The 27,430-nt window shown below is 38.5% G+C and overlaps 1 protein-coding gene across 6 annotated transcripts in view; it reads left to right on the top strand.

Moving 5' to 3' along the window:
- ATRX (ATRX chromatin remodeler) overlaps nt 1-27,430 on the top strand; it is a 180,794-nt gene that overhangs the window by 138,538 nt on the left and 14,826 nt on the right. For all 6 annotated transcript variants that reach the window (XM_045847497.1, XM_045847496.1, XM_045847494.1 and 3 more), the window contains 2 exons: nt 7,942-8,119; nt 9,374-9,568. In XM_045847497.1, the coding sequence (XP_045703453.1) occupies nt 7,942-8,119; nt 9,374-9,568 (373 nt within the window). The remainder of the gene's footprint in view (nt 1-7,941; nt 8,120-9,373; nt 9,569-27,430) is intronic.

The raw sequence follows: 27,430 nt of genomic DNA, 5'->3' as shown, positions 1-27,430 counted from the left end.
TATACCCAGGGTTCATATGGCAGGATGTCCTTCTTTCTCAGCTTAATATATATACTGTGTGTGTACACACCATGCCTTCTGTGTCCATTCATATATTGATGGGCACTTGGGTCATTTCCCTATTACGGCCATTGTGAATGATGTTGCAGTAGACATGGGAGTGCGTACACCCCACTGACATCCATGTTTTGTTTCTTTTGCGTGTATATCCAGAAGTGGAATTGCTGGATTACATGGTAGATCTAGTTTTAATTTTTTGAGAAATCTCTATATTGTTGTCCATAGTGTGTTAACCAATTAGTGAATATAGGTAACAAACAGTATTTAATTATCATAATCAAACATGCTCAGAGACTAGAACTTAATCAATCTAACCACTAAAAAATGATAAATATGGAATGTGGTCAAAGTGCTAATTGTTGTTACGGTGGCAGTCCTATTATAACACATAAATGTGTCAAATTGACACGTGGTACACCTCAATTTCACACAATGTTATACATATTTCAAATATATTCTAACTTTTTCTCAAAAAAATACGAATAGAGTTACCGTGTGAACTAGCAACCCTTCTTCTTTGTTATCTACCCCCCAAATTTGAAGACATTTATTTGCGAAGATATATGGACCCCTATGGTCATTGCAGCATTATTCACGGTGGCCAAGACTTGGGAACAGCTGATGTATCCTTCGTTAATTGATTGGATAAAGAAGATGTACGTGTACACAATAGGAATCATGTGGTCATATCAGTAGATGAAAACAAGTATTTGAAAAATTCCATCACTTATTTGTGATAAAAACTCTCAACAAAGTGGGAACATACCTCAACATAATGAAGGCCATATATGACATACCCACAACTAACATCACTCTAAATGAGGAAAAGCTAAAGCTAAAAGCATTTTCCTTAAGGTCAGAAACAAGATTGGGTTGTCTACTTTTAGTACTTGTACTTAGCAAATCCTAGCCACCACAGTCAGACAAGAAGAAGAACTAAATGACACCCGAATTGGAAAGAGAAAAGTAAAACTCATTATTTGCAGATGACATGATACTGTATATAGAGAACCCTAAAGATCCCACCAAAAAACTACTAGAACCAATGAATGAATTTAGTTAAATAGCAGTATACAAAAATTAATATTCAGATATCCATTGCATTTTTATACCAATAATAAACTACAAGAATGAAAAATTAAGAAATCAGTACCATTTACAATTGCAGCAAAAACTAAACTAAAATACCGAGGAATATATTTAACCAATAAGGTAAAAGAGCAGTACTTGGAAAATTGTAAGACAATAAAGTAAGAAATTGAAGAAGATACAAATACATGGAAGCACATTAAAGTGTCCATACTATCGCCCTTACAGGTGTGGCTCAGTTGGTTGGGCATTGTCTTGCAAAGCAAGAGGTCACTGGTTTAATTCCTGGTCAGGGCACCTGCCTGGGTGGTGGGTTTGGTCCCTGGTCGGGGAGCATACAGCAGGCAGCTGATCTGTGTTTCTTTCTCACATCAGTGTTTTTCTCCCTCTCTTTCTTCCTCCCTTCCCCTCTCTGTGAAAATAAATAAATTCTTTTTTAGGATGTCTACATTACCCAAAACTGTCTGTAGTTTAAATGAAATCCCTGTAAAAATAAGTAGAGCAAATACTTGAAACATTTACTTGGGGCCCCAAAAGACCCTGAATAGCCACAGCAATCTTGAGAAAGAACAAAGTTGGAGAAATCACACTACCTGGTAGCAAGCTATACTACAAGGCTATAGTAATAAAAACAACATGGTACTGGCATAAAACCCCACATAGATTGATGGAACAGAATAGAGAGTCCCAAATTAAACTCATGCCTATGTGGTCAATTAATGTGTGACAAGGGAGGTAAGAGCATACAGTGGAGTAAAGACAGTGTTCAATAAATAGTGTTGGGAAAATTGAACAGATACATTAAAATATAAAACTAGACCACCTTCTTTTAATACTATATACAAGAATAAACTCAAAATGGATTAAAGACTTAAATGTAAGACTCAAAACCATAAAACTCCTAGATGAAAATGTAGGCAGTAAAATCTCTTAGCAGTATTTTTTTTCTGGTATGTTTTCTCGAGTAAGGGAAACAAAAGAAAAACAAATGGGTCTACGTCAAATTAAAATTTTTGTACAACAAAGAAAACCATCAACAAAACAAAAAGCCTACAGAATGGGAGAATATATTCAGCAATGGTATACCCAGTGAGGGGTTAATATCCAAAATTTAGAAAGAGTTCATTCAACTTGCCACCTAAAAAACCAAGCAGGTCAATTAAAAAATGGGCAGAGGACCTGCAAAGACATCTCTCCAAAGCAGACATACAGATGGCCCATAGACATATAAAAGGTGCTCAAGGTCACTAATCATCAGAGAAATGCCAGATGAAACCACAGTGAGATACCATCTCATACCTGTCAGAATGGCTGTCATCAGTAAATGAACAAGTGCTGGTGAGGAGGTGGAGAAGGTAGAACCCTCGTGCACTGTTGGTGGGAATGCAGACTGGCGAGGCTGGTGGAAAGCAATGTGGTTGTTCCTGAAAAAATTAAAAGCAATGGTACCTTATGATCTAGCTATTCTACTTTTGGGTATATATCTGAAGAAATGTAAAACACTAATCTGTAAACATATATGCATCACTAGGTTCATTGCAGTGTTATTTACAATATCCAAAATATGGAAGCAGCCCAAGTGTCCACCATTAGACAAGTGGATAAAAATGCTGTGGTACTAATATACAGTGGAATACTACTTGGCCATAAAAAAAGAATGGAATTTTACTCTTTGCTACAAGATGGATAGCCCTAGAGGTTATCTATGCTACGAGAGAGACAAATACCACATGATTTCACTTACATGTGAAGTCTGATGAACAAAATGAACTAATAAGCAAAGTAGAGACAGACTCCTAGATTAAGCAGGTGGACAGCTGTCGGGGTGGAGGGGTGAATGGATTGAACAAAAAAGAAAAAATAGAACTCATGGACATGGACGACACTGGGGTGATTGCGGGGTGGTGTGAAGGGAGATGGAGGAGGCTGAAGGGGGAAAGCTGGTGATGGACGGAGGCTTGACTTGGGCCGGTGGATACAGTACAGCGTACAGACGTGTTGTAGAACTGTGAACCTGAAACCGGTGTGATTTTGTTAACCAGTATAAACCCAATAAATTCAGTGAAAAATACATGTAATCTAAAGAACAAAAGAAGTAAACATATACAACAAACAGACTCATAGATACAGAGAACATTCCGATGGAGGAGCATTTGGAGAGCTGGGTGGAAAAGGTGAAGGGATTAAGAAATACAATTGGCCCTGGCATGGTGGCTCAGTTGCTTGGAGCGTTGGCTCGTATACCAGAAGAGTGTGGGTTTACACTCAATACCTAATGATTCCTGGTCTCTCACATTGATGTTTCTCTCTCCCTCTCTCTCTCTCTCTCTCTCTCTCTCTCTCTCTCTCTCTCCCCCCCTCTCTCCCTCTCTCTCCCCCTCTCTCTCCTCCCTTCCTCCATCTCCTTCTCCCTCCTTCCCTCTCTTCCTCTCTTTTAAAATCGGTAAACATACTCTTGAGTGAGGATTAAAAAATACAAATTAGTAGTTAAAAAATAGTTACAAGAATGTAAAGTACAACATAGGGAATATGGCCAATAATTTTACAATAACTGTGGATGGTGTCACGTAGGTACTAGAATTATTGGGAGGGTCATTTTGTAATGACATAGTTGTCTAACCACCATGCTGTACAGCTAAAACTAATATGAAATAATATTGAATGTCAAGTGTAATTGAAAGATAAAATAAAAAAGGGTAGTTGAAACAATTGGTTATTCATAGGCTGAAAATGAACCTTAACCTCAAGCCTCACCCTATTTTAAAATCAAGTGAAAATGGATCATAAATGTAAATCATTATACTTGTTAAGAAAACATAGAAGAAAATCCTCAGGAAGTGAGGTTAGGCAAAATGTTCTTAGCCACAATACCAAAGACATGTAATTCATGAAAGAGTAAATCAGTAATTGGACAATCAAAATTATAAACTTTTGTCTGTGAGAGACACTGTAAGAAGAGGGGGAAAAAGTCACAAACTTGGAGAAAATATTTGTGAACTGCATATCTAACAAAAGACTCATATAAAGAATTCTCTAAATGTAACAGTTAGAAAACAGCATTGTTCAGTTTGAAAAGGCCAAGGACTTAAGCTGACACTTCACTGAAGAGGATCTGTGTGTGGCAAGTCCATAACCACATGAAAAGATGTTCCACATCATTAGGCAATGGGAAAAGAAAAATTACCCACACGGAGATACCATTTTATATCTACCTGAATATTTGAAGTGAAAAATAGTGACAATACCCAGTGTTGGCAAGGATGCAGAGAAACTTGGTGTGTCCTTCAGTGCTGGTGAGAATATAAAACGGCACAACCGCTCATCCTGAAAAACAATGTGGCACTTTTTTTTAAAGAAAACTAAACAGGTAAATGTAATGCTTTCCGTGCAACCCTGCAGTCACACTCTTTAACATTTATGCCAGAGAATTGAAAATGTGCTTTCACATAGAAACCTATTCATAGATGTTCATAGCATCTTTATTTGTAATCACCGAAACTGGGAGCAAGCTAGATAACCTTTAACATGCGAATGGATATAAACAAATGGCGGTATAGCCATATAATAGAATACTGCGCAAAAATAAAAAGGAATGAACTGTTTATATTGATCCAATCGACACCTGGCATGGCTGTAATGAGCTTTATGCTAAGTGAAAGATGCCAGTGTTCAGAGGTGGCATACAGTATGATTCCATCTATATGGCCTTCCTGATGTGACGAAATTATGTTGATAGAGAACAGATTAGTGGTTGCCAGGTAATTAGGGTTAAGGGTAGGTCAGTCGTAAATACTAAGGGGGTAACAAAGGAGGTGTGTGTGTGGGCGGGGGGTGATGGAATAATTCTTTATCCCGCTTGTGGTCATGGTTACATGATTCTACATACATGGTAAAATTTCACAGAACTATACACCAAGCAAACAAGTACGTATAAAATGTGGTGAAATTTAAATCGGCTCTGTGCTTGAGTTCATAGTATTTTACCAATGTCAGTTTCCTGGTTTTGACAATGTGCTGCTGTTATGTAAGTTATTACCACTGGGAAAGCTGTATAAATGGTACACAGGAACTCTGTACTACTCTTGAAACATTCATGTGACCCTTAAACTGTTTTCAAAGGTCATAATACAGAAAGGCAATACCATGAGTTGTTGGGGATCCGGAACAACAGGAACTCTCATACACTGCTGGTGGGAATGTAAATTGGAATAGCCACTATGGAGAACTATTTGTTCAGCTTTAACGGTACCATACACATACTGTATGACCTGGCAATTCGACTTTTAGGTCTATACCTAAGAAAACATATGTCTTTACCAAAAGACCTGTAAAGCAGCACTATTCAAATAACAGTTCGTATTTTGTTTTGTTTTTAGTGTATGTATCTTTTAATAGTGATGTTTATTATTTAAAAAATCTAAAAATATCCTGGTTAATGTATCTCAGTATAGACTTATATATTCCAGCCTGAATAATATTAAAAGTTACCTGTATTTTTCAAACCATAAGGCACACCTAGGTTTTAGAGGAGGAAAATAGGGGGAAAATTTTTGAAGTAAAAAAATGTGGTAAAATATTTAATAACATAAATAACATAACATTTCACCAATGTAAATGTAAACAGAACTCAACAACAGCGTTAACAATCATTATTCCTCCCAAATTGGAGGGGAGGTGTGACTTATACTCCAAAAAATACTGTACATAGTTGGAAAACAATTCTTTTTTTTAAAGATTTTTTTTTAATTTAAAGAGAGGGAAGGAGTGGGGGAGAGAGAGAGAGAGAGAGAAGCATCAATGTGCGGTTGCTGGGGGTCATGGCCTGCAACCCAGGCATGTGCCCTGACTGGGAATCGAACCTGCAACGCTTTGGTTCGCAGCCCACGCTCAATCCACTGAGCTACACCAGCCAGGGGAAAACAATTCTTAATAACAGTTCAGTCACTTGTCTCTGCTTCTTTGTCTTTTTTTTCCTTTTGAGGACAAACTCAAACAATTTTGCTTCCCATGTGTATGCTTTTAAAACCTAAATATGTCCTTGACCACATGTATACCTTGTTAAAAAATAGCTATTGCAAATTAGACTACATTGCAATTGTTTATGTGTCTGTTGTCTCATAGTCAATGGTCTCCTTAGTGCAGTGACCAGGTATTTCTTCATCTTTTATATTCCTAATCTAGTTTAGTATTTGGGATGCATAACAGCTTGATAAACAGTCTTATTAAGCTCATTCAACTCTTCATTAGTAGATGGATACCAAAGAGTTGTGAAGTTCTCTACAAAGTTTCGTGTGTGTGTGTGTGTGTTTAACCTATGTAGTTTATACTTTTCTATATGTTTGATTTTTTTGCTGGTGCAGAATAGATGTAAATAAGTGGAATTTGGGGGCAGCATTTACCCATAAATCTTTACATATGCCCACCAATTAAAGAAAGCACAATGTGTTCTCTGTAATGAGTATGTTTTGTTAGAGAAGTATACAGAAGAAAATAATTATAGTGATCATAGTGACCAGGGATAACCACTATTAACATTTTATGTATGTATATATGTATGTTTTTCAGTGGAGATCCAGTTATACTTAGTAAGGTTCTATAGCCTGTTTTTTTTTCATATAATATCATAGGTTTTTAATTTTAATGTAAATAGTTGAAGAGCCAGAGTATAATTTTGTCCTCCATGTTATATATATTTTTGTTTTCAACCTTATGTTCTTACAAGGCTTTGTGTATAAAGGCATTTAGGAGGGTTGTAGAGAGCTTGTTATATTTCAGGGGTTTTCTCGCTCTAAGTTGCCAACAGTGAACAAATTATATAGTCATTCAGTGGACCATTAGGCAGCTACCAAGCATGATGTTTACCAAGAAATGCTCATAGTTCCTTGAGCAACCCTTTCCTACTCTTACAGGTAACCAGTATTGACTCTTGGCAGTTCTTCTGGTATTTAGTGACATATACCTTTTCTGCCAGCCAAGGTGGGAATGTATCCACGTGTACACATACACCTTTCCTCATTCCTTCTCTTAATATATTTTCTCATAATATTTGCCTAAATCAGAGTATTTACATTATTGTGACTATGTAAATATTTACACAGAAGCCATTTGAAGTACTGTGATTACTTTTACTTTCTTGTATATCTGTTTACTTTTGTTGAAATAATAGTTTTTACCATTTGCTTAGTTTTCTGTGAACCTATCACTCATTCCCAAATTCTTCCACAGAAATACAAAATCTTGTGTTCTGACACAGCAGGTAGTCAACCAGTTTCGTTTTGTTTTTTTCCCCTTGAACACATTCTTCCTGGAGCTCTCTTGTCTTGATCCTGTTTTCCCTTGAATCTATCTAACTTCTCTCCTTACATTCACTACACTGTATTGTAATTGCATACCAGTCACCCCATTACACTCAGCTCCTGGAGCATGGTCCTTCATTCTGACGTCCTCAGTACTTATCATGGTATTGGACACAATACTGACTGTTGAGGTACACACAAATTTCCTAGGTTTACTCAGAAATATGCAAATACCTTGAAAATATTATAAACATGTGAGTTCCATTTTTATCTTTATTCCTAATTCACACTATTTCATTTTCCAGCAGTAAGATTCCTGGGCATGTAAATCTTCAACCTGACTCTTTAGATATGTTTTGTTTTCTTCAGTAAGTGAGAAGTGAATTCTCTGAACTCCTGATTGCTCAAGAAACTGCCTTAGGATTAAAAAGCCATAACGTAAATAAAATATTTTTGAAACACTCATTACTAAAAGCTTTTATATTTTCATTTTCAGAGGACGATTGTTTATCATTTCCACCAAAGCAGGCTCTCTTGGCATTAACCTGGTAGCTGCTAATCGAGTGATTATATTTGATGCTTCTTGGAATCCATCATATGACATCCAGAGTATATTCAGAGTTTATCGCTTTGGACAAACTAAACCTGTGTATGTATATAGGTTCTTAGCTCAGGTACGTTTATAATTTATGTTCATACTTGTTTTTCATATTGAAATGTTGGGAGAAACTGGTAATATTTCTAGAGTGCAGAACATACATGCTTTAGAGAGGCAAACAGAGTTGAAAACATCCTTCCTATACATGAAGCAGAGTAGTCAGTTTGGGCCTGTCATGATTTTCTCTTTTGTGGTTCATCCATATCTGTAATGCCAGCGTTCTCTGACCAAGATGGATTTGATGCGTAAACAGATTTAGCATTTTCTTGCTGGTTCAGGAAGGTTAAACATTTACAGTTCTTTAACTTAGCATACATGGAAAAGGCAATAACTAAATCCAAGTAGCTTATAGATGTAAAGGTCCAATGGTCTTTGTTTTCAGTGGCCCCCAGAGTCTCTGAATTTTAAGAATGTGTGTAAATAAGAAAATAAGAAAAGTTTAACTTAGAATAACAAATAATATGTAATAGGTAAGAATATTAAAGTGATTACCTTTAAATATGAACTCAGGTATTTAAAAAACAGACAGATACTGAAATTGAAGGAAAAGAATAAATCAAAGAGATGGATGCAGTTCAGGGCAATACAGGTTTATAGAATCACATTGTACTTTTACCTCTTGCATCTGCTGTGGGAGCAGATGCTACCCTTTCCCCCTGCTTCCAAATCTGGGTTTGTCAACCAGGGGCTGCTTCTTCTTGGTAGATCTTTGCTCATTTGATCGTTAGCACATGATGTAATAGGTAAACTACACGGGAAAATCTGTCCTATTTAAATGAAGAACTCCTTTATATTCTAATTTAGAATGCTAAATATGAAATAGGACATTTTCGCGGTATTAATTTTCCTGAAATTATAGAAAGACTTGATGTAAAGGCAGTTTATGGTGATTGCTGGGAGCCTATTTTAGTCCATTGAAATGTAATTAAGCTGCTCCCTTGCATTCTTACTCAACCCCCTAAAATCTTATTTTATGCACTCCTTTATTTCTATTTTACCTTGGTATCTGACTGCTCTTCTACTTCTGCCAAGATCAGAAATATATAAAGTAGCACATGAATCATATTAGTAAAATAATAGAGTATGATTTTTGTCAAGGTGAACTACACTGAACAAATGAAATCTCATAAATTAAGTAGCCTGGCTAATAAAATTTGCTTTATGAGAGATATTACTCTGAAGTTTTGCCATTTCATATTAACCAGTAACTATACTTGCAGCTGATTAAGTTTCACGTTTACATATTCTGTGTTTACTTCTTTCTACAAAGGGAACCATGGAAGATAAGATTTATGATCGGCAAGTAACGAAGCAGTCACTGTCCTTTAGAGTTGTTGATCAGCAGCAGGTCGAGCGTCATTTTACCATGAACGAGCTTACTGAACTTTACACCTTTGAGCCAGACTTATTAGATGACCCTAATTCAGAAAAAAAGAAGAAAAGGGATACTCCCATGCTGCCAAAGGTAAACGTCTTTAGATTATTAGCTCAAAAAAATCCATATGGACTAAGGAAATTTTACTACTACTGTAACGGTCATCTGACTAAGGCTGTATTTCCAAATTTTTTAAAGAGCATAACGTTATGTTTAAATGAGGTGGTACTTGGTTAGTTCTGCACGGGACAGCACAAAAACACAGTGTAACCTGAAATACATATCTTCTGCCAAACAAAATGCCAGCCCTACAGAAAGGTTTCTGGGTAGAAACCTTAAAGGAAATATGGGGGTGGGCAAAAGTAGGTTTACAGTTCATATGGGAAGAAATATAATTTAATAAATAATAATAAAAGCATAAACTACGTGTACTTACAACTGTGAACCTACTTTTGCCCACTTTTGTAGTATGGTTCTCTCTTAATAACCTCCAGTAGAGGGCGTACATAATTTTAAAATTATATGTGAGATTTAGCTGTCTCTTCCTTAACATTCTTTGCTGTCGTATAGCAATTAAGAATCAACAAATAAAAGTGTCTCTTATTTGATGTTTTTCACTGTCATAAAGCAAGTACGACTTGGACAGGGACCTTAAAGGTAATTTAGTCAAGTCCTCTCATTCTGTAAGTAGGGAAACTTAGGGTCAGAGACATTCAGCAACTTGTCTACAGTTTTTAGCTAATAAGGGACAGAGTCAGGACTAGTATCTACATGTCTTCTGGTCTATTGTCCTTGGATAAGAAAACATTTTTTAGTATTAATATAGACTTAATTAATATAATTTAATTATATTTAATTAATTTTAATTATATTAATATTAATATAAACTTAATACGACAGTAGATACCACTTTGACTCTTTGAACGTAACAGAAAACCGTATGTTCTCTGAGCTAAATAAGGAATTTACATATTCAAACCTATTCTAGTTCTCTAAAAAGCCATTTTGGGAAGATGCTTTTCCTGTTGTCTTGTTTTCAAATTCAAGCACTTAATGTCCCACATATTTGCTAAGAGAATTGGGAAAGCAGCTCCCAGGTTACGGTATCACTTTGTTAAACTCACTTGAGTCGTTTGTGAAAAAATTCAAGTATGTTAAGCTCTTCATATGGTCGGACACGTTTAATTAAAATAAAAGTTTGTGGGAATAATTGCTAATGCTAATATAAATATTGATTTCTCTAATTTTAATGTACATGTCAATTAAAGTAACATGAACATTAAGTGTTTAGAAGTTTTAAAAATCATTTATCTATGTAAGTAAATACTTTGTTTTTTATCACTGAACTTCTTTCATTTAAAATTCAGTATTAGAGCATTTAGGAAAGAAGTTTTGTGACAACCTCTATGAAATCCCTTTTAAAAATTTTTTATTTTATATATTTAATATTTTTTGGATTTAGTCCTCTTACATCCCCCTCCCCCCAGCAGTCACCACACTGTTGTCCATGTGGCCTAGGCACCTGGGGGTTTAAATCTACCATTTTTATATTACATGTAAAACCCTTTTTTAAAAAATAATCATTTCCAGTTGCCATGATATGAAATATTAAATCGATAATGATTTGGCTTTCTTTCTTAATTATACTATTACAGAATGTGAGTAGGATTCTTGAATAGTCTTCAGAAAATTTTCTATAAGCAAACAAATTTGTTTATATACCTTTAAAAAACACATAAGTGCAAATGGAATCATACCATACGTATTATTATGCAACCTGCTCTTTTTACTTAGATTTTACTTGAACATCTTTCCATATTAATATGTATACCTTTACCTTATTTAAAGAAACTTCAGTGTTCATTTACCTTGTTTTGTTTATTAGCTCTTGTATCTCCAACACCTTTCCTGTCTGTTACTTAATTGTGTTTGGCAAAAACGATTCTTTATGGACTTGCAGATATATTTATGTTTATAATTTTAAGGATAGTGCAATCCCTTTTCAATTTGAAAATGATCATATATCTAAATAGCATCTTTCCTAAAATTTCACTTAGCTTTAAACTTTAACTTTTATGAGAAACAATCTATGATGAGTAATATTTCTGATAGGAAGCAAACATTATAATTTGAAGAGGAGTAATTGATTTGAAGTTATTCGTTTATAGTAAATTTCTGATTGTATGAAATATTTTTAGTTTGATAAACACTTATTGTTTATTTGTCAACTTGAGGTGTTGTGTGAGGGTACACTAACAAGAATAAGACATTGTCTGTGCTTTGAAGAAGATTCTAAATATCAGCAGGAAAGAAATGCTATTTAATCATTATAGAATATCTGGAAAAAAAACCCCATGTGCTTTATAATGGCACTTTGAGTCATCATAGATGTCATACTTTTTTATTTATAGATTTTACTGTGTTTTGATTTTGGTGCTATTAGTCTTTGCTCAAGAACAAAAAGGAAAATGATTATGAAATGCTGCATTGGCACAAAGTATTTCAACTCTCCCACAGCTCTTCCCAAAAGGAACGCAATAGTTAATTTATAGATTTCTTACTGGGTTTCTTAATCTTTTGTTCAGATTATGTCCCCTACTCCAGCAGCAACTGCAAAACTGATAGTGCTGTTTTCATTTCTGAGGTGAGGAAAGTAAGGCTTGGAGAGGTTATGTAATTTCCCTAAGTTTATACACTTAATTAGAGGCGAAGCTGGCCTTCAAACCAGGTCTGCCTAAATCGAAACCATATACTCTTAATCATTATATTTTATTGCCCCCTGAATGGGGATTAGAAAGTTAATTCCAAGTGTAAGAAACAAGGCAGAGGACCTGGGATTCCTAGCACTGAGTGGCATTTAGAATGCTTTATTTTATTTTAAATAAAGCTGGATTTTAAAATATAGAATGATTTCACAGACAATACCATTGTGTGATATAACCGTTAAGATTGTATAATACAACCAGTTTAGCTCATGGCTTGTAAAGCTGTAAATTCCTCAAATTTATAGACAGCTATAAAGTTTACAAAGGTCTTTCTCATACATATTTATTATCTGAAGAAACTGAAGCTTAGACAGTTTGTGATTACCCAAGGGTACATGCCAATAAGTGTTAGAGCTAGAACTTAACCCAATAGTTTGCAAATTGTATTCCAAGGGTTCCCCAGGAGGTCTGCGGAGGGGCTCAGGGCTGCCCTGTGGCTAAGCAAACAGGAGAGGCCAGACAGGCAGCACTGCAAGGCCTGCATCCATTTCAGTCTCACGCCTTTTATCTCTTTTATATATTGGGCTGCAAGATAAGACTTCCTTTTTTAAAGATTTTATTTATTTATTTTTAGAGACGGGGAGGGAGGGAGAGAGGGAGAGAAACATCAGTGTGCGGCTTCCTCTCATGCGCTCCTCACTGGGGACCTGGCCTATAACCCAGGCATTGTGCCCTGACTGGGGATCGAACTGGTGACCCCTTGGTTTGCAGGCCCACACAAGGGCCATAAGATTTCGTTTAAAGAGGGCTGCTACTGCTTTTTAACAGTGTTTTAAAAACGTGTAGTATATCACTGTCACAGTAACTATAACCTGTCAGGGATCTCAAAGGAATACAATAAGGTACATAGGAGATTTACCTAAAGAAGGTGATAGTCTACTTGAGGAGAGAAAAGTAAAAATATTAAAAATCAAACACTTAAGGCACTGAATGTTTTGCTGTAGTATAGTAGCACCCCTTATTTACAGTTTTGCTTTCTGCAATTTCCGTTACCCACGGCCAGCTGCAGTCTGAAAATATTAAATTTCCTCCAACATCAACATCATCATGGCTCAGTGATCCAGGGTCCCCCAATGTAGATGATACTCCTGACATATTGTCAGAAGGTCAGTCGTAGCGTAGTACTACGTCACAATGCCTGTGGCATTCACCTCACTGCACTTTATCATGTGGGCACTTCATCATGTCACATCCGCACAAGAAGGAGGGTAAGTACAGTACAATAAGATATTTTGACAGAGTCCTGGCTGGTGTGGCTCAGTGCATTGAGTGCCAGCCTATGAACCAAAGGGTCACTGGTTTGATTCCCAGTCAGGGCACATACTTGGGTTGTGGGCCTGGTCCCCAGTGGGGGGCATGTGAGAGGCAACCACACACGGATGTTTTTGTCCCCCCTCCCTCCCTTCTCCTCTGTCTAAAATAAATAAAATCTTAAAAATGATTATTTCGACAGAGATCAATCATATTCACCTAAGTTTTATTACAGTAAATTGTTGTAGTTTTTCTATTTTATGATTAGTTATTCTTATTAATCTCTTATTGTGCCTAGTTTATAAATTACACTTTAGCATAGGTGTGCATGTATAGGAAAAACACAGTATAGATTGGGTTTGATACTATCCACAGTTTCAGCCGTCCATGGGGTTCTTGAAACATCTTCCCTATAGACAAGGAGGGACTACTATGTATGGTTGAAGGGGGGAGGATGGGCATTCTGTTTTGATTGAAAAGGTCAGACAAAGTGGCCCACAAAAGATAGTTAGGATTTAATTGTATTAAGGAATAAATGAGGTGAGAAAGGAGGATGGATAAATTGGACAGATGAAGAGTTGAAATTAGATGGGTGTGGTGGGGGCAGCTTATGGAGAGCCATTTTGGCTCGCTCTTGAAAAAGTTTGGGATGGGGAATTGACATTAGGAGGGCTTGAACTGATGCTGAAAATAGAATCGGGTGGTGGTTTGCATTGCTATGAGGCAAACTATGAAGGCCTTTCCAGAGCAGAAGCAGACGAAAAAACACATGATAACATGGCATGGCAAGTTTTTGGAGTCTCAAGTAGTTAAAAATAAATAATGCAGTGTAAAGAAGTAGCGGTAAAATAGCAGTGGGTGTGGGAAGAGGTGAAAACAAACGCTGACCATGGACGTTAAGAGTTTGGACATTGTGTCATACAGGCTGTAGGATCTATTGAAGGAGTTGAAGCTCAAGAACAACATTACATTTTCATTTTAGAAAAGCCACTTTCAGTATTAGTGTGCAGGATGGATTAGAGAAAAGAAAATGGATGTTAACATCCTTGTTAGGGTGCTGTTACAATTATCCACCTGGGAGAGGTCACGCAGTCCTGAAGTAAGGTGGTAGCAGTGGGGATAGAGAAGTTCCAGGCCCAGTGTAGGGACTTGAACGTTAACTTTGTTCCCTGGGCTTCTATTTAGAATATTATGTAACTGTGCTCACTACTATTTGGGTTTTATTTCCTTTAACAGGAATTTGAAAATTGGTCCTCTCTGAAAATGGGTACAAAGTAGGTGCTTTTACATTCATAGTGAGGGATTTCTTGGTATTTGAGCTTGCTCTTATTAAAGGCATTTCAAAGTTGGTTCCTATTTATTATGGTACCATTGCAAACACCTTCCTTTTTATACATAATTTTTAAAGATGAAAGACTGCTAAAAATGATACATTTTCATCTCTCCCTCAAATTGCTATTATCTAAATAATGATTAAATTGCATGCCTTTTTTTCTTAATTTTTCTTTCTCCTTTGATAGTTCTGAAAGTGTTGATTTTCAGTGTACTTGCTATACAATTATTATATATTTCTGCCTTATCACTTCCTGTTTAAGTCATTATTATATAATTCCTCTTCCTGTATTTTTCCTCTTGTTCACTTTCTTCTAGTTCTGTACATCTAATTAAATGTAATGTCAGGCTCAATTTATTAACCACCTGTTTCTTTTCTTTTCATTTTTCCAGCTCTTTAAAAGCAAGAATGATATTCTTTGCTACTTTTCTTTCATGCATAGTGAATTATACAGTGCTAGCACTTCTATTTGACCTTTCTTGAAATTCTAGTCACCTTTACAGTGATATTTAACTGGACTTTTTATTGTTTCTTAATGATCCATGTATCATTGAAAAGTGGTGTTAGAATTAAACTTACATTTGCAAGCAGTAAAACGGAAATGAAGAGTGATTTGTCTGCCACAGCAGGTGTGTGAAAGCTAGAAAACTGGAGCTTTAATTTATGTCCTCAGTTCTGTATACTGAGCCAGCTGTCTTGACCCTATTTACCGTTCCAGCCATGAATTATATTATCTTAAATCCTGTCATTTTTTTTTTTTACTATTGTTGGTGCTGCAGCTTTCCCTTTTTGCAAATATAATGGTCCTCTCAGGGATGTGCACTTTCACCACTCTTATTCAACATAGTACTGTAAGTCCTAGCTACAGCAATCAGACAAGATGAAGTAAAAGGTATCCAAAATGGAAAGGAAGAAGTAAAGCTGTCATTACTTGCAGATTACATAATATGATATATAGGGAACCCTAAAGATTCCACATAAACAAATACTAAACCTAATAAATGAATTTGGCAAAGTAGCAGGGTGCAAAATAAATGTCCAGAAATCAGTTGCATTTTTATACACCACTAATTAGCTACGAGAAAGGGAAACTAAGAAAAGCACCCCATTCGCAATTGCTTCAAAAAATACATAGGAATATATTTAACCAAGAATGTAAAAGACCTGTACATGGAAAATTATAAGACACTGAAGAAGATACAAATAAGTAGAAGCATATACTTGTATTCATGGAGAGGAAGAATGAACATCATTTAAATGTCCATACTACACAAAGCAATCTATAAAGTTACCAATTCCTCTAAAGTTACCAATGACATATTTCACAGCACAAGGACAAATATTCTAAAATTTTATATGGAACCACAAAAGATCCCAAATAGCCACTGCAGTCTTGAGAAAGAGAAAAATTGATGAATCACGCTTCTTGATATCAAACTATACTACAAAACCATAGTAATAAAAACCGCATGATACTAGTATAAAAACAGACATATATATCAGTGGAATAGAATAGAAAGCCCACACCTCTCTGGTTATTTAATATTTGACAAAGGAGACAAAAACATACAATGGGGTATAGATAGTCTATTCAGTAAATAGTGTTGGGAATTTTGGGACAGGTGGATGCAAAAAAAATGAAAATAGACCATCTTACTACACCACACATGAAAATAAACTCAAAGTGGATTAAGGATTTAAATGTTAAACTTGAAACATAAACATCCCAGAAGAAAACATACGCAGCAAAACCTTGGACATTTCCTGTAGCAATACTTTTTCTGACATAAATGTGTGGACAAGGGAAACAAAGGAAAAAAATAAGCAAATGGGATTACATCAAACTAAAAAGTTTTTACGTAGCAAAGGAAATCATTATATCAAAATGAAAAGTCAGCCTACTGAATGGGAGAATATATTCACCAGTGATAGATCTGATAAGAGTTTAACACCCAAAATTTATTTATTTATTTTTTAAATATTTGTTTGTTTGTTTGTTTGTTTGTTTGAGAGGGAAGGGGGGGAGAAAGAGAGAGAGAAACATCAATGTGCGGTTGCTGGGGGCCATGGCCTGCAACCTGGGCATGTGCCCTGACTGGGAATCCAACCTGCGATGCCTGGTTCGCAGCCCGCGCTCAATCCACTGAGCTACGCCAGCCAGGGCCCAAAATTTATTTAAAAACTTGTATTACTAAGCACCAAAAAGTAGAAACAATCCAATTAAAAAGGAGGGAAAGGACCTGAACAGACACTTCTCCAAAGAGGACATACAGATGGCCAATAGACATGAAAAGATGCCCAGTGTCACTAATCATCAGAGGGATGCAAATGAAAACCACAATGAGATATCACCTTACACCAGTCAGAATGGCTACCATCAATAAATCAACAAACGACAAGTGTTGGCGAGGGTGTCGATAAAAGGGAACCCTAGTGCACTGTTGGTGGGAAGCTAGACCAGTGCAGCCACTGTGGAAAGCAGTATGGTGTTACCTCAAAACATTAAAAATGAAATCACCTTATGATCCAGCAATTCCACTTCTGGGAATATCTACAAAGAAACCCAAAACACTAATTCAAAAGAATATATGCACCTCTATGTTCACAGCAGTGCTATTTACAATAGCCAACATTTGGAAGCAGCCCAGGTGTCTATCAGTAGATGCATGGGTAAGAAAGCCATGGTATATTTACACAATGGAATACTACTTAGCCATAAAAATGAAGGATGTCTTAACCTTTTGCAAGAGCATGGATGGACCTGGGGAGCATTATGCTCAGTGAAATAAGCCAGTCAGAGAAAGACAAGTATCATATGATCTCACTTACATGTGGAATCTAATGAACAACATAGAAACATAGCTAGAGAGCAGACTGACACCTGTCAGAGGGATGGGTGTTGTGGTGCTGGGTGAAAAAGGTGAAGGAATTAAGCAAAAAAATCAAACTCACAGAGACAATAGTATGGTGATTACCAGAGGAAAAGGAGGTTGGGGGAGGTAAAGAGAGGGTAAATGGTGATGGAAGGAGACATGAGTTGGGGTGGTGAACATACAGTACAGTATACGGATGATGTTTTACAGAATTGTACAGCTGAAACCATATAATTTTATTAACCAGTGTCACCCCAATACATTCAATTAAAGATATCAGGAAGAAATATAATGGTCTTCTAGTCTTGTGATCCTATTTCTTAGTATTGATTTTAAGGTCTCTCAGATCATGTCTATGAAGAGTCTATGCATGTATTTAGTTGTTTAGGGTAATAGTGTTCCTCAGCTGTTTTGAAACTTCAACATGATCTAAACTTATGAATAGATTTGACACAAGTTTATAGTGATACAGATTTGTTGAGTGATTCTTAACTGTTTTTCAAATATTAAGGTAATACCTAACCAAACCTCTGTTAACGTTTATGTAAATTATGTTAGGGAAAGTACCTTTTCTAGTAATAAACTTATGAATTACATAGATATCAAAGATGAAAATCTTGGTCAAGGTTATGCTTCATAATATGATTAAGTGGGTGTATTGCTTAAGCTCTACCCTTTTATTAAGAAAACAGAAGTCAATAAAATGACATGGAAATATTTTTGCACTTCCTTTTTATAGCACTGTACTACGTGTGTCTTTTTAAGCGTGGACTCTGTGTTGGTAATTACAGGAAGAACAAATGGGGATTTAAACTAAAGTAACCAAAGTGAGGTTTTAGGTTTGCTTCCTGCCCCCTGATGTTGTGTCTGCACAATTTTCTCCCTTTGTCTTTAGTCATTTATTCAAGTTTTAATACCGCAAAGCGTAACGTACTCAACAGAGATGTTATTGTTCAGTTTTACTAGCCAGTAGATGGTAATGCAAGGTTGAACGTTAGAGAGAAATATACACCATGAAGATAATTTGCTGTGAAGTATAAAATAGCTAGTCACGTGATTTCAAGAACTTGCATACATTTACTCTGGAGAAAAAGAGGTTCAAAAGGACCCATTTAATTGTGGCACAAGTATTAATAACCTACAGCATAGTAACCACATGGTAGCACATGAACCCAATTTTTGTTGGTGCTGACATGTACCTCTGAGGAGCCATGCTCATAATTGAACTAGGTATGAGATTGGATGTCATTGTCTCCTACTTCTCTGTGTCATAAAACAAATTTCTGTGTATCTGCTGGCATAAAAATGATTATATGAATGGGAATAGATCACCAGAAATCATAGTAAATTCTAGAGAAATTGTTTTAATTCTACCATTTCTGTGTAGGTAACAAAAAGTCTCCCATTCAGTGTTTGCTGGAGTCGTTGATGCCAAGTAAAAAAAAGCAAATGGAACCTGGCTGGTGTGGCTCAGTGGATTGAGTGTGGGCTGTGAATCAAAGGGTCTCCAGTTCGATTCCCAGTCAGGGCACATGTCAGGGTTGTAGGCCAGGCCTCCAATGGGGGCCGCGTGAGAGGCAACCACGCATTGATGTTTCTCCCTCTCTTTCTCCCTACCTTCTCCTCTCTCTAAAAATAAAAAAATAAAATCTTTAAAAAAAGCAAATGGTTTAAGCCATGCTCCTTTCCCAAGTAACCTACCAACCACCCTATTTTAGGGCATAATCTTAGGCAAGCCACGTAAGCTTTCCAAGCCTCACTTCCGATAATAAGATGAGGGTGGGACCTACCTCACAGGAGATGAGCCATGTAAAGTACAGTGCCTAGCGGAGAGTAAGGGTTCGTATGTTAGCTGTTATTTTCCTTCCATAGTTATTATTAACATTGTCATTATACTCTGTTTAGTTCTCTGAGACCAGTATAGACTTAAACTTCACAAGAGCCATATGAGGTCCTGATCCTTAGGAGAGGATTAAGCTTGGTATCACAGATCAGTAGAAGACTAAAAATCATTTAGGGGGCAGAGGCAATAATCTCAGGTAGGTTACAGAAGAGGGAGGTATGTGAAGCTTAAATTCTTTTAGAGATCAATTGTAATCGAGGAATATGACCTGGCTGGCATAGCTCAGTGGATTGAGCGTGGGCTGTGAACCAAAGTGTCGCAGGTTTGATTCCCAGTCAGGGCACATGCCTGGGTTGCAGGCCACAGCCCCCAGCAACCGCACATTGATGTGTCTGTCTGTCTGTCTGTCTGTCTGTCTGTCTGTCTGTCTCTCCCTCCCTCTCTCTCTCTCCCTCTCCCCCCCTCTCCCTCTCCCCCCTCCCTCTCCCCCTCCCTCTCCCTTCCTCTCCCTCTACCTCCCTCCCTCCCTTCCCTCTCTAAAAATAAATAAATAAAATCTTTAATAAAAAAGAAGAGGGAATATGATACTATTTAATTACTAGATATAGATAAATCCCTTTGAGTGATGTTAGCGTGCATTTGTCAAATATTACCCTTTCTAGCCTTTAGGGATTCTTTTCCTTAAATAATATGTACAATTGTCTACCTTAGAAAGAATTGAAGAAAGAAGATTTGTACTTAGAAAGAAGAATTGTCTACCTTATAGCCAGTTGGTCCCTCTGCAATAATGTTTTTAAAAGTGAAGGAGTGCTTCTAGTGCACCTCCACAAACTACAAAATAAATACTTATTGATAGACTGACCATGCTTTATTTCAAGTGCTGCTCTGTACCTTATTTTGATTGTATCAAAACTAAGAAAAACTACTAAGGAGCGAAAGTCACCATGTATTATAGGGAAAACATTTGGGTTGAAGAGACTATGGTGCAAGTAATGCTCCTAGATGTCAGCCTCCCAGTCCCTGGCACGTTCTTACAAATCAGTGCTAATGGAAACGTCAGTGTATCTGAGGCTTCCTTGCTGGCAGAGTTGGGGGTGGAATGCAAGATTTCATTAGGGAGCATTTGGGGTAGACTTCAGGAAATACTTCCTTAGTTTTAACTTTTATTGAATTTATTGGGGTGACACTGGTTAATAAAATTATATAGGTTCCAGGTGTATAATTCTACAACACATCATCTGTATATCGTACTAGGAATTCACTGCCTCAACTCAAGCCCCCTTCCATCACCATTTCTCCCCACCGTACCGTCTTCTACCTCCCTCACCCTTCCCCTCTGGTCATCACCACACTGTTTGCCTGTGTCTGAGGGTTTTTTGTTTGTTTGTTTTTCTTTGCTTAATCCCTTCATCTTTCCACCCAGCCCTGCAGCACCCTCTCCCCTCTTGACAGCTCTCAGTCTGTTTTCTATGAGCCTGTTTTTATTTTGTTTGTTAGTTTGTTTTGTTCATTAGATTCCACATATGAATGAGATCATACGGTGTTTGTCTTTCTCTGACTGGCTTATTTCACTTACATTAAAGCTCTTCAGGTCCATCCATGCTGTCACAAAGGGTAAGATTTCCTCCTTCTTTGCAGCTGAGCAAAGTAGCTGCCAGTAACAGTAAGATACCTCTCCTTTGAACAACCAAGCAATATTCCATTGTGTAAATGTACCACAGCTTCTTTATCCATTCATTTATTGATGGGCACTTGAGCTGCTTGCAAATCTTGGCTGTTGTAATAATGCTGCAGTGAGCATAGGGGTGTGTATGTTTTATGTTTTTAAATTTTAAAGTTCATTTTAGAGAGACAGTAAGAGAGGGGGAGAGAGAGAGAGACGGGCATGGGGAGGGAGAAAGAAAGAGAAATTGATTTCTTGCACCTATTGATGCATTCATTGGTTGGTTCTTTCATGTGCCCTGACGGATATCAAATCTTGGTGTATCAGGATGGCTCTAACCAGCTGAGCTACCCAGCCAAGGCAGCAGTGAATACATTCTCTCAAAGTAGTATTTTGTGTTTCCTCAGATATATTCCCAGGAGTGGGATTGATGGGTCATAATGTAGTTCCATTTTTAATTTTTGGAGGAAACTCCATAATATTTTCCACCATGGCTACACCGGTCTGCATTCCCACCAGCAGTGCCTCAAGGGTTCCCCTTTTCTCCACATTCTCGCCAGCACTTGTTGTTTGTTGATTTATTGGTGATAGCCATTTTGACAGGTGTGAGATGGTATCTCACTGTGGTTTTCATTTGCATCTCTCTGATGATTAGTGATGTTGAGCATTTTTCATGTCTACTCATCCTTTTTTATGGTTGCTGTGTTTTTGTTTTTCTTTTTTTCATGCTTTTGAGCATCCTTATAACCATTACTTTGAACTCTGGTTCTGATCAATTGCTTGCCTCCATTTCCTTTAGCTCTTTTCCTGAAGCTATCTCCTGTTTTTTCATTTGAGGCATGTTTGTCGCCCAGTTTTGGCTGCCTTTCTGTGTGTGTTTCTATGTATTAGATAGATCTACTTTGACTACCAGTCTTGGTGGGGTGGCTTTATGTAGTAGGTGCCCTGTGGAGTCCAGTGGTGCAGTTTCCTTGGTCACCTGAGCTGAGTGCTCCAGAAATGTCCCTTGTGTGGGGGTTATGTGGGCCCTCCTGTTGTAATTCGGTCTTGATTGCTCTTGGCCCATTTGTGGGTGGAATCAGCCCTCAGGCTGGCTGGCTGTGAGGCTCAGCCCAGACCACAGCACGTGAGCTGCTGTGCAGGCGCTGACCACACAGAGTGGCATTCGCTCCTGCAGGTTCTGGTGTGTGCTGGCATCTCCCTTTGGATATGCCACCTGTGAAGCTCATTGGATCCAGCTCGGATAGTGATTGTAACTGGCCACTGGGTGTTTTGGTTTTGCGGCCTCTTCGGGAGGGACTATGGTGCAGAAAAATGTCACACACTGCCTGTGACTGGCCCTGGGCAACCTGTTTGGAGCTACAAGCGTTGCACAGTTTGTGGCTCCCTCTGCTGGGCCTGGGTGCCTGTGGGAAGGACCATCCTGTGCACCAGGGCTGGCTGTTACCAGCACTGGGCTCAGGTGCAGGTCAGTGAAAGTCTCAATCACTTTGCAAACTGCCTCTTCCTGACTCTGCCTGTTATGCTTAGTCACTGAAAGAGCTTCTGGTGGTACTGGACTTGTAGGAGGTGTGTTTTCAGTCACCAGGTCAGAGCAGGTGGTGTCCTGCAGCATGATACAGATTCAGTCTCAGTGCCAGTGCTTGGTCTGAGGCCACTCAGCAAATGTCCCCGGGTACACCAAGTCTACGTGCTACTTGCTGGTTGCTTGCATGTTTGTTTTGGAGTGGGGTTTCAATGAATCATCAGAGCTCAGCCCACAAAGTTTATCAGGCCCGAAGAGACCAAACTGAGTTGTGTAAAGCCAGGGCTTTCCTCTGGTGGGGCATGTGTGGGAAAAATGATCCCTCTCTTACAGCCACACAAGTCAGTTTGTCCCAGATTGCACCAGGAAGAGATGGAGCTTAGCAGGATTGGGCCTTCACGGGTCGGGAGGATAGGGCAGTACATCTCCTGTGATGGAGAGGTGTTACTCAGATGATGGGGAAATGTGGGGTGTGTGGCCCCCTTCCCAGAGCCACAGAACTCAGTCTGTCCCAGATTTTGCGTGGACCTTGGTAGGGCGGAGCTACTAGGAGTCAGGTGGGTGGGACTAGCAGAACTCCCATGAGGGCAAAGCTCCATTCAGGTTCACAGGAAAGTGGGGGTAATGGCCCCTGCCCAAAAGCCACACTACTCAATCACTGGGGATCCCTGAGTCAGCAGAGACCTCTACACCCTGCCCAAGGAAGCTGACTCCTCAGCAGAGCATAAGTTCTGCTGTGTGTGTGTGAGAAGGAATCTTTAGGGTGGCCTCTCACTTTTCCCCAGGATGATGTAACCCGGAGGGGAGTGCTTCACCCAAGGTAGGTGGCGTCTGTGGTGTGGGACAGTGACTCAGCACAGGGATCCTGATGGCTGTTCCTTCAGCTCTCTCCCCAGAGCCACAAACCCTAGACTTGCCTTACATAACTCTAGTCCACTCCACCCTCCCTCTGTTGGAGCCCAGAGTGTGTGGCTGGGAACAAAATTTTGTGCGTTGGCCCTTTAGGAATGCACCTGTGTCTCTAGCAGACTCCCGTCTCTCCCTGATGGGCAGAATCCCATCTTTCATAGCCGGAAGTTATCTGGGTTCCTTTTCCAGACTCGGGTGCTCTGGACTACGGAGCCCAGCTTTCTGTTGAGACCCCGGCATCTCAGGGGAAGCCCTACAGCTGAGATGTCCTTCCAGAATGTCAGTCGTGGCCCACGTGAGCTTGGCAGCCCTTTTCATGTCTCCGTTCTCCCTACCAGTCTCGATGTGGCTTCTCGAGTAAATCTTTGGTTATAACACTTCTGTTCGGCTAGACTTCAGTTGGTTATTCTCTCTAATTCAGTTGTGATTCCACTTTGGTCCTGGGAGAAGGTGAGTTATAGCTTCTAACTACTTCACCAACATTTCTGGAAGTGTCTCCTTTTGAAGTACCAGAAATATCTGCTACTCAAGATCATGGGAATTCTGAAATTTGAAATACCAGGTCTGTCTTTAGTAAATGCTCAACAAATTAATGAATTAAATGGTGGGAACTTCTTGGCTTCCTAGACAAGTGAAAAGATGCATCTGTTTCCTCCAGATCATGCGCTTCCTACCAGTGTGTGACAGCAGGGAATGTGTCAGTGCGTCTTCGTCGCTGTATCCCCGGCACCCGGAATAATACCTAGTCATAGCAAGTATTCACTAAAAATACGATCTGTGAGAAAGAAATGTCCTAAAATTGAAAGCTGGCCATTAAGCCAATGATTTACATGCCTTTAGGTAGCCTTTTTCCTTGTGTGTAGTCCTTGGACTAATCTGCAGCTTGGTAAAAATGCTGATTCCTGACCTCATCCACGATCTACTCAATCAGGATCTGGGCATGGGCCCTAGGAATGTATTTTTAACAAATCCTACCACTGTTGTGGGCACACGCTATGTATTGGCATGACTTGCCTTTATAATCATTTTCAGGTAAATGTTTGAATTTAACACAATAATGAACAGTAGCTAACACTGAGTGCTTTCTGTGCCAGGCACTGTATTGGATCTGAATCTTTATAGCCACCTTACAAAGCCAGTGCAGTTTATTTGTATTTTATAGATGATGACATTATGGCATTGGTAAGTGGTGGCACCTGCCTTGGATCTTTGTGCGGACATTAACATGTCATACGATTAAACCTTTGGAAGAAGTAAATTGAGACATTCTCTTTTGATATGACTTGACACTTTTTTATTTCCAACTGTTTTATGTTGAGATGAAATTGACATGAATACAACATAATCATTCTACATCTGTATATATTACAAAGTGGTCACCACTGTTAGTCTAGTTAACATCCAGAGTAGTATTGTGTCCATGTTACATCACTGCAACTTATCTTTTTTATTATTATTATTATTATTATTATTATTATTATTATTCTCACACGAGGACGTACTCGTGGATTTTAGAGAGAGAGGAAGGGAGGGACAGAGAAGTAGAGAAACATCGATTGCTCGCTTCTCATACATGTCCTGACCAGGGACAGAACCCACAACGTAGGCATGTGCCCTGACCGGGAATCAAACGTGCAACTTTTTAGTTGACGGGATGATGCTCCAATTAACTGAGCCTCATCGGCCAGGGCCAGAACTTACTCATCTAATAACTGGAAGAATGTACCCTTTGACAAACATTTCTCCATTTCACAGATATACTCCCAGCTCCTCATAACTACAGCTCTAATCTCTATTACTTCATCTTTTCAAGATTCCAAATATAAGTGAGGAGATACGGTATCTTTCTCAGTCAGACTGGCTTCACTTAGCACAATGTGTTCCAGGTCTGTCCATGTTGTTGGCTGGGTAATATTTCTGTGTGTATGTGTATAATTTTCTTTATCCATTCATCCATCTGTGGACACATAGCTTATTTCCATGTCTCAGCTGTTGTCAATAATGCTGTAGTAAATATGGGAGTGCAGATATCTTTTCAAGTTAATGTTTTCATTTATTTTGGGTAAATACCCAGAAGTGGGTCAATCTTTAATTTTGGAGGGGAACCTCCATACTGTTTTTCCGTAGTGGGTGCACTGGTTTCCATTCCCATTAACAGTGCACTAGGGTTCCATTTTCTTCACATCCTCACATTTTCTTCTTAATACTGGGGGTTCATGGGAAGGCATTTTAAGTGTTATTAAAGTATGTAATATTGGAGACTATAGATTTCATCCTCTAGTCCCTGCAAAATCTTATGATGGTGTAGCTGGTCCCAGTCCTCCTGAATGATCTTTGATGCTGAACTGACTGTACTTCAGCCCGGAGGCAGTATGGCGTAGTGGTTAAAAGCAGGGGCCTTTGGGCAAGGCCATCTGGGTTTGAATTGACCTAATTTCAAGCCATTTGATTTCTGTGTGCCTTGGTTTTTTGATGTATAATTCTGAAAAATGTATGACTCTTCTTCGAAAATCTTACCCTCTTTATTTTTATCTCCGGTTGAGACTGGTATTACTAAATGCTTGCCCTTCTGCTTTTAGCTTCCACATCTTTTAGCTTCTCTTTTGCATTTCCTAGCTCTTTATCCTCTCCTACCGTCTCCTGGAAGAGTGCCTTGGTCTGATCTCCTAGCGCATTAAGTGATTCTTCAGCTGTACCCCTGCCATTCATACTGTACATTCATTTATTTACTTCAGTGATTACTTTTATCCCTAATATTTTATTTTGACTCTTTTTAGATCATTTTTTGTTTTATATTGAAAATATCTTCCCGTGTTTCCTTAAGTATATATGTCATGCTTATTTTGAAATTTTGGTACTGCATCTTTTTCAGTAACGCTGCTTCAGATTGCATGTGGTGGCAGTTTGTTGTCACCCCAGGGGTGTTGTGTGTACGTGTCAGTAAGTTCCTAGAATTCATGTATTTCCTTTCTGTAGTTTGTGCAGGTTGGTTGTGGGGGAGGAAGCCAGCATCCCATGCTGATTCATGGTCTGCTGCTCAGTAGTCACTAGCCACCATACTGAACAGTGCAGACACAGCGCACTGCCGTCATTACCCAGAGTTCTATTGGATAGCGGTACTCCAGAGCGGTACTCTGAAAATTAGATATTCCATGTGAGTGCAAGATTTCATTGGGGAGGATTTACAATGAACTTTAATTAATGTAAATGTAAATAGCCATATGTAGCTACTGGCTCTTGGGTTCGTGCAGACCTAGAGCCTTACTGGGTTTAAATCCTAGTTCTAATACTTACTAGTCCTCTATCCTTGAGCAAGTTGTCTTTCTGAATCTTGGTCTCCTAGGCTATAAAATGGGCCTGGGAAGGATCTACTTCACAGGATTACTGTGGAAATTAAATAGTATGCATGAAGTGCTTAGCACAGTGCCTGGTTTACCAATGACCTTTGCATGGCTAAATCAAATACTCAATTCTTAGACCTGACCCTATTCATCGATCAGTAGGATCTGACAGAATTTAATCACTCTTCACCAAAATACTTCCTTCTCTTGTTCGGCTAACTGGGACAACTCTACTGGTGTTACATGCAACTTTCTCTTCCTGCCAATACCCTTTCCACAGGTCTAAAGCAGCCCTGGCTGGTGTGGCTCAGCAGATTGAGTACCAAACTGTGAACCAAAAGGTTGCTGGTTCAATTTCCTGTCAGGACACAGGCCTGGGTCGCGGGCCCGGTCCCCAGTTGGAGGCGTGCTAGAGGCAGGCTGTCGGTGTGTCTCTCACACATCGATGT

This window comes from Phyllostomus hastatus, unplaced genomic scaffold (genome assembly GCF_019186645.2).
Source record: "Phyllostomus hastatus isolate PE091 unplaced genomic scaffold, TTU_PhHast_1.1 phas_contig_551, whole genome shotgun sequence".
NCBI lineage: Eukaryota > Metazoa > Chordata > Mammalia > Chiroptera > Phyllostomidae > Phyllostomus > Phyllostomus hastatus.
This window is presented reverse-complemented; position numbering and strand designations above follow the sequence as displayed.